This window comes from Somniosus microcephalus, chromosome 8 (assembly GCF_052327205.1).
Source record: "Somniosus microcephalus isolate GS21.2 chromosome 8, FLI_Smic_1.0, whole genome shotgun sequence".
In the NCBI taxonomy this organism is placed as follows: domain Eukaryota; kingdom Metazoa; phylum Chordata; class Chondrichthyes; order Squaliformes; family Somniosidae; genus Somniosus; species Somniosus microcephalus.
Window position 1 is genome coordinate 75,130,701 of NC_140994.1, and position 13,799 is coordinate 75,144,499.

The 13,799-nt window shown below is 45.6% G+C and overlaps 1 protein-coding gene across 10 annotated transcripts in view; it reads right to left on the minus strand.

The window, feature by feature from the left end:
- Positions 1-13,799, minus strand: part of pcdh15b (protocadherin-related 15b) — a 1,235,959-nt gene that overhangs the window by 176,736 nt on the left and 1,045,424 nt on the right. For all 10 annotated transcript variants that reach the window (XM_085994900.1, XM_085994899.1, XM_085994897.1 and 7 more), the window contains one exon: positions 3,437-3,577. In XM_085994900.1, coding sequence (XP_085851026.1) covers positions 3,437-3,577 — 141 coding nt within the window. The remainder of the gene's footprint in view (positions 1-3,436; positions 3,578-13,799) is intronic.

A 13,799-nucleotide genomic window follows, 5' to 3' on the forward strand; every position in this document is an offset into this window, starting at 1 on the left:
TATGGCTTGCAATTTATAAATAGTTTGTCTGCCTCCTATCAGCTGCATGTATGTCACACTCTTTATTTAGGTGTCACCATTTCTGTCATGCCTTTAGGTGGAACTGCAATAGGACTTCCCATTATTAAGTGCTTCACTGGCTCCAAGTCACATTTACAGCTGCATTTCTATTCCTCGATGGAGCCTCAAAAGCTAAAGATGTTCAAATCACCATTTCAGACTTGGAGCCTCCACAGCTCAGGACTGTAGCCAGCATTGTAACCGTCCTCCTAGACATCCCTTCGATATTAGACAAATAAATAATGATTTCTTTTTACCTGTATCTATCTTTTTTTTACCAAAATAAACTTTTGGGGATTCCTTATGTCCCTGAAAATACAAATTTTCCTTTGCTGCTGACCTTACACCCTGTTCTTCTTTGGGCCTCCTGCTGTTTTCTCACCACTGTGGTCTTCATTGCACATGCCCCCAGATTCCCCAACTCTTTGTTACAAAGTCCTTCTTGTGGGACTGGTGTACTGTGTTTGCTGGTGTTGGGGGTGATAAAAATGAAGCAGGAGGGCCAGCAAAGTCCCCCTCCCATCTCAATATTATGGCAGCTTTTAACCTGCTTTAAAAGTGGGGATATAATTCATTCTGGATGACTGAACTCAGAACTGAACAGCCTCCTTATCTGTAATTAACTTGTGACCTTGTGAATTCACAAGGCCTAAGTTAAGTGTGCCACTAGATTCACAGCTAGATCTATGATAAAATATTTTAATTAACAATCATTTTCAATTCCTATGCGCTGGAAGTGGTGGAGTGATCAGGGAGGAAACTAAAAGGAAAAAACTTTTTGAACAGAGGGGCAAAAGAGCAACAATAGCTCCAATGTGTTAAGCATAAAATTTCCTCCAAAAATAGTATCAATTTTAGAGCAGACTTGGTGCAATTTGCAAGCTGTATTGCATAATGTTGTTTTCCTCGGCTGTGCATTGCACATAATTAAAATCTTGCTACTTAAATCAGCATGTGGCACTTTGTGTGCTGGCTCAGCAGGCATTTTATATACAACGTCTGGGAGCAGTGGCAGTGGGGAGCAATAAAGAAGACAAGTTACTATTCTCCTGATTACTGTTTGGAGATTTATTTTTCTTGCTGCTTGAAACAGTGTTTTTTTTTTGTCACTAAGTTCCTGTTCCAATGAAATTAGAAGAGCGAAGCAGTTTAAACAATATATCCTTGTCCTTCATGCTCCCTTGCAAAAATAAATGCAATATAAAGGTTGTAAGTATTGGGTATTATAAAGATTTAAAGTACAATTTTAAATGTGGATTTTTTTTAAAGCTAGTTGAACATTTTTGATGGATAAAATTTAGACCTTTCTTTATGTTAAATTATATTCAGGAAAAAAAATATAAAATAGAATTGTTGCTTTGCAGATAAATTATCAAAAGAAAAAAAAAATCTCTAAATGAGCTTCCAACTCTAGAAGATTATGCTGACAAGGTGAAGGTCCATTGCGTAGGAACTAACCAAGGTTGAAAAGTACAAGGAAATACAAGGGTGATTAGGTGACACCAAGCATGGGTCAATACATGAACAAGATTGAAAACCCATCTAAAAGTCTGTCCCCCCAGTTAACAAGGAACGGGAGAGGTAAACAAATGATAATGGAGCCTATAATTGACTGTGGGCCAAGACTTAGTGGGCTTGTTTAACATACTTTTGTCATTTATTTGAGTGAGGTCATTAACACATTTAAAATAAATGACTTAACACCTTTGTTAAAACACTGCACAAAGGATTGCCTGCTATGAACACATGAAGAATTGCTCAACTGATATCACAAAAAAAATTCTCTAGGCTATAGTTCACTATACATATATTTGCTTTCTCAAAGCAGTCCCATGTTCTATATTAATATTTATTTCCATTCATATGAAGGATCCAAGTCATCAGCAAAATTCTGAAACAGTTTCAACTAGCCAGCAATGCTGAGGAACACATTTTATTTATTAACAAATGGATTTTCCTTTTCAAAGAAAAATCTTCCACAGAAGTTTAACAGAGGAGAATCTGTCAGAAAAGGCCAGGGAGCATATTCTAAATTGCACTGCAGCAAACTAAAACAATACAAAGCATGTACTCTTATGTATCAGTTAAGACAGACTGGATTAAAATGACACCAAGAGCAATGTCTTAGCTCAGGGTGGTGGTGGTGGGGGGAGGTTATTTTGCTGGAGGAGACAAGTTCTAGTCATAGTATTGTAATAAGGATACTGTAGTTTTCATGGACTGTTTATCATTCTGATATTTTGGTTCTTGGGGAGGTAAAGATTTTCAAACACTTTCAATAAAAAGTGGAAGATTTTAAGAACACCAGAGAATTGCACTTCAATATTTAACTACTTGTTAAGAAAGTACTTCATTTCTGCCAGTGTTTAGCCCTCAGCACTATGGAAGATCAAATCATACAATGACCTTCTCCTGCAGAACTATTGATTTACTGATGCTACCCCAATGGCTTTAATTTTTTTCTTTTATTTTTTCTCTCAAATGAATACATGTTGCAGGAGATACACAGAGCAATGATTCAATAGCCGTTTTAGGTAAGCAGTCCCAGATGTCTGCAAGCTTCTTCATAGATGTGCTTTCACATATTTGTCCATAATCCTAATACTGCATTTTGGGATCTCTGAAATGTAGAAGAGATGACAAAATGGTAGGGTCTAAATGGAGTCTGTGGAGGTTTTATGGGCCAATTACAATGTTACATGGGAGCACCAAAGATGGGAGTCGATAAAGTTGCCCACGCAGAGCCTGTTTTTCGGGCACTAACTGGCTTACTAAGCCCTCAACATGGCGGGCAAGAAGTGTGCTTAAATTTCATAGAAGATAGGAGCAGGAGTAGGCCATTCGGCCCCTCAAGCCTGCTCCGCCATTCAATGAGATCATGGCGGAGCAGGCTCGACGTCCAGATGGATGTGCGCCACCCGCCATATTGGGAAAGGAAAAAAATTAAGCATCCATTACCCATGCCTGAAGCAGGGGTTAGGCTCTTTGCATATGCAAATAAGTGGCCTAATGCCAGCTTGAGGCCCCATCTCCAAGACTGGTTTGCCTGGAGGCAGCCCTGTGCCATCGCTCAAGGAAACGAGCCCTGTGCCACGTGGGAACTCCAGAACACTTTGTGTGTCCTGGACATCCACATGGAAGTGCTTCTGGCTGCTCGAACTTGAGCTCCGGGTTTCTGAGCTTGACGAGCAGCTGGTGTCACGGAAGGCTGAATGTTTCCTGAGATCACTAGCCAACCAAGAAAGTAAGTAACTTACCTGAACATTGGAAGTGCACACTTTGAAAATTACCCTCTACACTTCATCACTACTTACACTGCAATCCTGTGACCAATCTATAATGATTGGAAAATAAAAAAGTAATCATCTTGACTTACTTCTTGAAGGAACCCTGAGGTTTGATCTGAAGAACAGCAGTGAATCTGCCTGGATTCTAATTTCGTATTCTTTTATGGATTCATAGTCCAACGTTTTATTTGTTGTGATGACTCCTGTCCGATTGTTGATCTTAAATACTCCTGAAATTGGAAATGCTTAATATTTTATTTACAGAAGACAGCAGCAAATTATACTAATTTGAATTATTTTTTACTTATTTTAAGATGTTACAGATGAGAATTCACAATAGGAGCATTTTCCAATTCTCAGACGAATGCCTTTCACTTTCAGTCATCAAGCTCTCTAATGTCAGTAATGCCACACAGATTCACAGTAAGAGAACGGAGCGGGAGAGACCCAGTGGGCTCGATTTTAACTCAGGTGCGGGGAATTGGCGGGTTCCCCGAATTTAGTGATTCCCACACGATTCTAAATGGGTCTGTGAGGTTGATGCAATTTTAACTCAATTGGCCAATTGATTTCCAGCGTGTGGGAAGCCTTGGCAATTGAGTATTTCCAGTCAGAAAGTCGCAGAATATGATGTCATCATTGCTGCTGCTTTTAAGGTCCACAGCAAGCCTTGCTTCCTCTGCAGGCTCCCAAACTTCACCATTAACATGGCACAGGAGCCTGCAGGAGCAACGGCCAGCGGGAGGGCCAGATCTGCCCCCAAATTTGTTGAGGCTTCACTCCAAGCATTACTAGATGGTGCTGGGGCCCACAGGGAGGTCCTGTTCCCTTCTTCAGAGAGGAAGAGGCCTCCCAGTCAGACCAAGGCTGTGTGGCTACAGGTGGCAAGTCAAGTCAACTGCTTGGGGCTCACACGAAGAACGTGGTTGCAGTGCAGGAAAAGATTCCATGACCTTCTTCGCACTGGAAAAGTAAGTACTGTATGAAGTTTCCATCACCCTCAATCTGATCCCCATTGCCTTTCCTCACCAGCACTCAGCTTTAGCAATCTCTTCCTGCACATCCCACTAGACACTTACATCCATGCACCCTTACCTATTCCCTCTCTCTCTATGCTCACATTCACAGAACTATTCCACCATGCAGCCCTCACACTCCCTCTCACTCTGATGCTTTGAACACAACTGACAACACACAGGGAGGGCCCTTGGTCTTGCAACCTCACTCCATCTTTGTCTCCTTCTAAGTATCTATGCTATGCAATCTCTGCACTCACTGCTTCATTCTCACTCAACCTCCACCTGTCTCCCTCATTGCAGGAAAAGAGAGCTCACAACAGGAGAGCGAGAGCCAGGACAGGAGGAGGGCCGCCCTCAGTAGCCCAGCTCACCCCCTGGGAGGAAGGCGCCCTGGAGATTGCCAGGGCTGACCAAAATGTGGAAGTTGGGGAAGGACAGACAGGAGCATCCCCGCAAGCTGGTGAGTCGCTGCTAATGATTCTGAAGCTACATCATTTGGACTTATGATCATCTGCAAAATGCAATGTGCATGTAACCTGGGCATCACATCTCTAACTTTTTCCTTGACTCCCCCACAGGACCATCGAGAGCCCCCGTTCCCAGTGTGCAGGAGGAAGAGCCTGAGCAGCCAGACTCCTCAGAGGAATCTGCAACCTCTGAGGGCGCAGCATCAGCAGAAATAAGCGCACCCAGCACCAGCGCAGACACTCACACCTCGGTGGAACCTTCGGGACATAGAGTAGAGTTGTCACCTGGTGTATCACAGCTCACAAGTGAGCATCAGCAGATTGTGGAGACAGGGACAGCAGTGGAGAGTCCTCGTCAGAGGGCGCAGGACTCTGCCAGCTTGGCTCAGCTGCATGTCGACCCTCTGCCTCTGGGCCCATCCGTAAGATCAGAGGCGATGGAACTCCATGCACAGATGCAGGAGTCTCTGGCAGGTTTTGTCTCCAGGGTCGCTGCCAGTGTGGAGCGAATGGAGGAGTCCATAGCGAACATGAGCAGAGCCTTGGTGGAGTCAGTGGCGCATGAACGCATCAACATGGAAAGGATGGCTACCTACGTGGAAATGATTGCTGCCTCCATGGTAAGTCTGGCTACCATAGAGGAGTGGATGGCTACGGTAGAGGAGAGGAGGGCAATGGTAGAGGAGAGGAGGGATACGGCCATGGTGGAGGTTAGTCGCCAGTGTATGGAAAACATGGTGAGTGTTCAGAATAGAATGACATCTCTTGAGGAGCGATGGGCATCTATTGAACAGAGAAACCAGACCTTCATGGAAGTCCTTCTGAGTAGGACTGCCATTGTAGATACGGGTCCCCATGGCCCCCCTGATATGCAGCAAGCTGCTCTCAAGCCACTTGCAGGCACTGAGGGGGACATGACCCATGAGAGGGAGGTTGGTGGCAGACCTCAAGGAAGGGGGGTCTCCTCTCCAAGCGCTCAAACTTCCATGCCACTGCAGAGCCCTTGGTCAGAGCCCCGCCAGAGTCCACACCCAACGGAGATGGAGGTCTCAACGCCTGCACAGCCGCAGGAGCAGCAGACTGCTGGTGAGCCCTCACAGGCTTGCCACCCCAGAGGATGCCCGCCAAAGGTGTCGAGACAGGCGCAGCAGGAAAGTGAGCAAGGGGCCTCCACATCTGCTGAAGCCACAGGGGAACCACTACGTAGGAACACGCGTAAGAGGAAAATAAAGCACAAATAGTCACAAGGGTAGTCACTTGTGTGAAATGCTGTTTATTTTGTAAAAATGCCATCAGTTGTTTGTTTTTCATAAAAATTCTGATGGCAACTTCTGCAGTTGTGGCGTGTGTCATTTCGCAAATGTGGCTGGAGGTCCTCTAATGCCAAGAGGGGAAGGAAAAAAAGGCCTCCCATGCTTCTGGTAGGTGCCTCAGTTGAGGAAGCGCTGAGTGAGGCTGGCGAGATCGGTCTTGCAGGAGGTCACACTGGAGAAGTGTGTGAGGCTCCAACCTTCCACAGGTATGGTTAGGCCTGGTAAAAGTTGCCCCAGACCTGAGACAACAAAGTCCTGCCACTTGCAAATGATGACTGATCAAATATCCTCTTTAATGTTGGACCTGCAGCTGATAGTCAACAAGCCAATAGTGTTCACGCCAGGTTTCACAGGCGTGATCCCCACCAGGCGCGTTTTACGTGGGAAAAGGGTTAAACAGACAAGCGCCTGTTAAAATGGAATTATAAAGGCCAATCAGTGCTGTTTAAGGGCCCTAAAGACCAGTCCCGCCTGTTGCAGGTGGGACTGATTCGGGTCCATCAGACACACCTAGGTTTAAATGGCATGGAGGCGGGAACCAGGCAGGGGGGGTCCCGACCCTCAGGTTTTGTGATTTTAACCCCCCACACGCCTAAAAGCCCGCCTGTCAGCTGCGTTAAAATCGAGCCCAGTGAGTATAAAGGGAGGGAGAGCGAGCTGGTGAGTATAAAGGGAGGGTGAGAGACCTGGTGAGTATAAAGGGAGGGGGAAAGACCCGGTGAGTATAAAGGGAGGGGGAAAGACCCAGTGAGTATAAAGGGAGGGGGAGCGACCTGGTGAGTATAAATAGAGGGGAAAGAGACCCAGTAAGTATAAAGTGCCTCCGGCTGTTCGAACACGAGCTCAGGGTTTCTGAGCTTGAGGAACGACTGATGTCATGGAAGGGCATACGGAAGGCTGAAAGTTTCTTGGATTGCACGTTCCAAGAGGTGGTCCCCCACAGTCACAGTGAGTTCAGAAGGACAATAAGTGGATGGCCATCCGGCATGATAGGAAGAAGAGACAGGCAGTGCAGGAATCCTTCGGGAGACTGGCACTCACAAACCAGAATAACAGTGGGGGTGACTGTACAGGGGCGCACAGCAAAATATAGAAATACAGTTGTCATAGGGGATTCAATAGTCAAGGGAATAGATAGGCATTTCTGCAACCACTGATGTGAGTCTGACATGGTGTGTTGCCTCCCTGGTGCCAGGGTAGAGGACGTTTCAGAATGGGTGCAGAACGTTCTGCGGGGGAATGGAGAACGGCCTGAAGTTGTGGTCCATGTTGGAACAAATGACATAAGAAAGGGAAGTGTTTCAGGAGCTCGGGAGGAAACTAAACAGCAGGGGGGAAAAATTCAGTTGATTTGCGCCTCCCATTAGCGCACTAACAGGGCGATAACGGGGCGCAAAGCAACTAGCGCCTGGGTGCAGCGCCGCTAATGCCTCCTGCAAAATTCAGCGTGAGGTTAGCGGTGGCGGTAACTGTTAGCGCCCTGCGGTGCTGCACCTCCGGTGATGACGTAATCGCCATGCGCAGCGCCCTGCTCGCGCCCTGGCCTCGATCTTCGGTAGCGCCCCCTAACTTACCGCCAGACGCTATGTCCGACAGGGTCAAGGGGGCCTACTTGCGGCCGGGGCGGCGCAAATTAAAGGGGAGGTGCCAGGCGGCCATTTTTGTTGCTGGCCGCCTGCCAGCACCTGCCCCCATTGCCGTCCCCGGCCTCCTGTGCAGCCCCCCCGCGGAGTTCCGGCTGCGCTTCGTGAGCCTGGCACTCCTCTTGAGTGCTGGGCTCTTTTGCCGGCACTCCAATCCCTGGTGACCCAGCTGGGTCCCGGGTCGTGCTGCGCTAGGCCCCTCCCTTTTAATAAGGGGAGAAAAGCCTGCAGTACCACGGTGCGACATGCCGCAGCGCGCGGCGCTGCTGCACGTAGCGCCACAATATTCACTTGCAGCGCCCCAGTAGCACCCCCCCTCCCTCTTGGGATGCTACCAGTGAATTTTGGGCACGGGGGCGCTAATTTTTTTGGGGTGCTAAAAGTAGCGCCCCGGCAAAGTTAGCGCCCCCAGGACGTCAAAGGTGGTAATCTCTCGATTACTCCCAGTGCTACGCACTAGTGAGTATAGGATCAGAAAGATAAGGCAGGTTAATGTGTGGCTGGAGAAATTATGCAGGAGGGAGGGCTTCTGATTCCTGGGGCATTGGGACCAGTTCAGGGCCAGGAGGGACCTGGACAAGGAACACGGGTTGCACCTCAACAGGGCTGGGACCAATGTCCTCATGGGGAGGTCAACTATTGATGTGGGGGAGGGTTTAAACTAATTTGGCAGGGAAAGAAAACCAGGATGAAGCATCAGAGAGGAGAAACAAGGTGCAAAGAGAGCTGGGAAAGACAAACAGCATTAGAATAAAGAGCAGTCCAGAAATAGAAAGAATCAGACAGGGGTGCAATACTTAGCAAACTAAAGCGGATGTGTGTAAATGCATGAATTGTGGTAAACAAGGTTGGTGAGTTGCAGGCACAATTTGCCACATGGGGTTATGATATAGTGGCAATAATGGAAAATTGGCTCAAACAAGGGCAGGAATGGAAACTTAACTTTTCTGGTTACAATATATTCAGGTGAAATAGGGAAAAGAAAAAAAGGAGCGGGGGTGGCAGTATTGATCAAAGATAATGTCACTGCCCTGGAAAGTGATGATATGCTTGAGGTTTTCTCAGACAGAATCTATTTGATTAGAATTAAGAAGCAGGACAGGAGCGGTTACACAGCTGGCCGTGTACTATAGACCACCAAATAGTGGGAAGGAGATGGAGGAGCAAATCTGCAAGCACATTTCAGAAAGATCTAAAAACAATAGAGTAGTGATAATGAGGGACTTTAATTATCATAATGTAGACTGGGGAATAAAAAGTGTAAAAGGCAAGGAAGGGGAGGAGTTCCTGAAATGCGTACAGGAGAATTTTCTTGATCAGTATGATTCCTGCCCAATGAGGGAGGAAGCAGTGCTGGGTCTAGTTCTGGGGAATGAGGTAGACCAAGTGGAGCATGTTTCAGTGGGGGAGCGTTTGGAAAACAGTGACCACAACATCATTAGGTTTAGACTAGTTATGGAAAAAGACAAGGAAAAATCAAAGCTGAAGATACTTAACAATACTAATGAGGAAATCTAAGATCTTAAGGCAAGCAAAACACTACACTCCATGGGCTAGTCACTCTGGCTCATCTCCAAGACATCCACAGCCAATTGCTGGATGAATTTTAATGGCCTGTATTTTCCGATGCCTACGGGTGTGCACAAGCTGTGTACACACCCGTAGGGACATAGGAAATGCCGGTTTCAGAAGAATGCTCTTGACAGATCAGACGCCTGCCCTGAAGAAGAACCTCCGCTCGCTGATAACCCTTAGAAATCTTACGCCTGGTAAAAGCAGGCGTAAGGCCTGTTTTTACCAGTATAAGAGTTTTAAAAAGTTTTTTAAAAATGTTTTCACTCATTTATAATTTAAAAATACTTTTAAAAAAGGTAAGTTAATTTTTAGCCCCATAAAAAACTTAAATTATTTTTTTCAAAATATAAATTTCTGTTTAAAATGTTTAATTTAATGTAATCTAAACTCATTTTAAAAACATGATGGATTTTTAAAATAGTATTTAATGTTTTTGTGTCTTTTTTCAGTGATCCGTATTCATATTTTTGACAGGTCTATCTGTCAAAAGTATGAAGGGAGATTCCCTTCTTTCATTGGCTCCCCATGGCCCACGTGATCCCAGGGAGCACCCCTGGGATACCTGAGCCCTGCGTATTTCATCATGGAGAGGCCCAGGATCGGATGTGTCCGGACCTCGGGAGCCCTCAGGTAAGTTCGTAGATTTTTTTCCAATAGGAGGCAGCTGCACGCAGGAAGCCTCCTATCAGAAATTACGGGCCATTAACAGGAAAACCCCATCTGTAAGCATCTACAGTTCATCCCTATCCAATGGAGCAATATGGGAAGAAAGCAATCTGAGTTGATTAATAATGCACAGTACTTTGATCCAGTATTCCTGGTGTAAAGCTACACGCAGCTTTGAAATACTTTATAAATAGTTCCTTGCACCAAAATGCCTTTATTCTCTTTTTGCATGGATAGGGGACCTGCCATATCTCATCTGGAGTGGAAGACTATGGAAAGTCAGGAGATGGCTGGAAAATGGGTCCATTCAGAAATGAGGCAAATGATGCAGCCTATCTGGTTTGGATGCCACTGCTGCCAACTGATACAAACTTGGCCAGAAAATCAGAAGTAGCTGGGCAGTGATCAGGAGTAGGAGCCTTGGTGAATTTCTCCCTCCCTAGCCTGGGGTGCTAAGGTCAATTGTAGCGTCCCTATTTCCAACCCCTCCCCTCTTCAACCACCCCTCCTCCTCCCCGGCCCCAAGCTCAGATCAGTCAATTTACTGCAGTCCTTCCTTGTATGTCTCAGTTATTTACTGCCTTAACCAGGTGAGCTATCAAGAAAGATTATTTTTTGCATTCCAGCTCAAGGAAATTTCACCTTCTTTGTGCACACAACTGATCTATGTCCTAACAAAAGGTAAATCGTGCTTGACTAATCTACTGGAATTTTATTAAGAAGGTAACTGGTAAAATAGATAAAGGGAGAACCAGTGGATGTGGTGTATTTGGACTTTCAGAAGGCTTTCGATAAGGTCCCGCATAAGAGATTAGCGTGTAAAGTTAAGGCACATGGGATTGGGGGCAAGGTATTGACTTGGATAGAGAACTGGTTGGCAGACAGAAAGCAAAGAGTTGGAATAAACGGGTCTTTTTCCGAGTGGCAGGCAGTGACTAGTGGGGTACCGCAGGGTTCGGTCCTTGGGCCCCAGCTATTCACAATATATATTAATGATCTAGACAAGGGAACTAGATGTAATATCTCCAAATTTGCAGACGACACAAAGCTGGGTGGGCGTGTGTGCTGTGAGGAGGATGCCAAGAAACTCCAGTATGATTTGGACAGGTTGGGTGATTGGGCAAAAGCATGGCAGATGCAACATAACGTGGATAAATCGAGGTTATCCACTTTGGTGGCAAAAGCAGGAAGGCAGATTATTATCTGAATGGCAATAGATTGGGAGAAGGGGAAGTGCAACGAGACCTGGGTGTCCTTGTGCACCAGTCGCTGAAGGTAAGCATGCAGGTGCAGCAGGCGGTTAAGAAGGCAAATGGAATGTTGGCCTTCGTAGCGAGAGGGTTTGAGTACAGGAACAAGGATGTCTTGCTGCAGTTATACAGGGCCTTGGTGAGACCACATCTTGAATAGTGTGTGCAGTTTTGGTCGCCTTATCTGAGGAAGGATGTTCTTGCCATGGAAGGAGTTCAGCGAAGATTCACCAGGCTGATACCTGGGATGGCAGGAATGACGTATGAGGAGAGATTGGGTCGATTGGGCTTGTATTCGCTGGATTTTAGAAGACTGAGAGGAGATCTCATTGAAACTTATAAAATTCTGACAGGACTGGACAGACTAGATGCAGGAAGGATGTTCCCGATGGTCGGGGAGTCCAGAACCAGGGGTCACAGTCTAAGGATAAGGGGTAGGCCATTTAGGACAGAAATGAGGAGGAATTTCTTCACCCAGAGAGTGGTGAACCTGTGGAATTCTCTACCACAGAAGGCAGTAGAGGCCAATACATTAAATATATTTAAGAAGGAGTTGGATATATTTCTTAAGGCTAAAGGGATCAAGGGGTATGGGGCGAAAGCAGGGACCGGGTACTGAATTTGGATATCAGCCATGATCGCATTGAATGACGGAGCAGGCTCGAGGGGCCGAATGGCCTACTCCTGCTCCTATCTTCTATGTTTCTATGTTTCTAATTTAGAAATCCTCCCTTGAGATCATTTTGCAACATAGCCCTTGAACCTATTAACTTTCAAAAAAAGAAACTGCTTATCAAACATATAGGGCTAGATTTTCATTGAGGAGTCGGGTAGGAGGCGGGACTACAACTTTTGGGGTTGCAGTCCCGCCTCCATCGAGTTCAAGCCAACCCACACGATTCTGACTTCATTGACCTTGTTGAGCCCACCCAGCAGGTTCAGCAGGCCAATTAAGAGCCACCCGGCAACAGGTGACGTCACAGATTGATATTTCATCTGTCAAGACCTTTTGACAGATTAAATATCAGCGTTCGACAGCTATTTGAAGCTGTCAAACACTGACAATCTGTACTGTAAGTTAATTCCTTCCTCTCAGGATGATTTAGAGCTCTCTCCGGAACAGAAAGCTGAATGCTGGAACTTTTGACAGCTCGCGTTTGTGCCGGTGTGATGAGGGACTCCCGAGACCTGAAGGAAGGAAGGCTGTAAAGGTAAGTAAATGTAAGTACAACTTCTTTAAACACTTTACACACACCAAACACACTTACCTCTGCACTCATGCACCCATCACTTACCTGAACACTGGACATCTCGGCCCCTCCAAGCCCTTCATCCCGACGGCCCGCCTCGCTAACTTGCCGTGGTTTGGAGCCATTGGGAATCCCACATTTCAACAATGAAAATAAGGATTAGGCTAAAAACTGCCTGTTAACAGGTAGTTAACAGGCAGTTAATTGGCACTAATCCCCTGCCCGCCTCGGGGAAGCGAGTCCCAGTGCGAGTCGGGTACCTGCCTTCTTTGAAACTGGCATGGAGGCGGGTTGGGGGTGGGATGGGTTTGTGCCCCCCGATTTCAGGATTTTAACCCCCCGCATGCCTCCAATCCCGCCTCCACAGCCCAATGAAAATCCTGCCCATAGTGGTAATTTACGCCTTCACTGCCCGGGTGGTGAATGGCGGAGCAGTTTGCTCGCCCGTTGTAGACACACCCGGTTTTTATTCCATTGAAATCAAAATTGGATAAATTCTATAACGGACAGGTGGTGCGTGAAGACAAAAATTTGCCCCATAATAGTTAAATAAAAATAATTGCTTTACTCGGCCTAAACTCCTAATACTGTAGATTCTAAGGCTCCTACTGATATCAGTGGGAAACACCATCAAGTGATGACAGATACACAATATCAGCATAAATACATGTAGATGTTCACCTTCACCGTCCGGGCTATAACCTGGTGGAGCAGATCACCCACCCATTATAGAACTCAGTTTTCATGCCATTAATTTCAATGGAAAAAAAAATTGGGCAGGTTCACAAAACTAAAATTAGAGCAATCTATACACGTGGTGATTAATTTCATGCAGATATTTATCTATATCCCTAAGAACAGAAAATATCGGATACATAATGGCAGAAGCAGATGTAAATTAGCAAACAAAATTGGCCATAAGCATAAGCCAGTTGTCTGATGTAAGAGGTAGTTTAGTCTCAAATTCAATGCTCCTGGGTCTTGCATCAGATTTATATAACCCATTTATTATTAAAGTTGTTTTGTTTCATTTGTTTTATGTGTTTCTGTGCAATGGGACAGCACATTGGTGTAGTAATGCATTAAACATTGATATATACACATGAAAGGTAACTTCTATTTGGAAGAATAATGTCATTCACTGGCAGCAATACAGGTGATATAGCACAAAGACCTTTAAATGTAATGCACTATTAAAATTACTCCTTTAAAACCACATGTAATAAAAGCAGATTAGAAAGCATCATTCACTATGTGCATATATCTTTA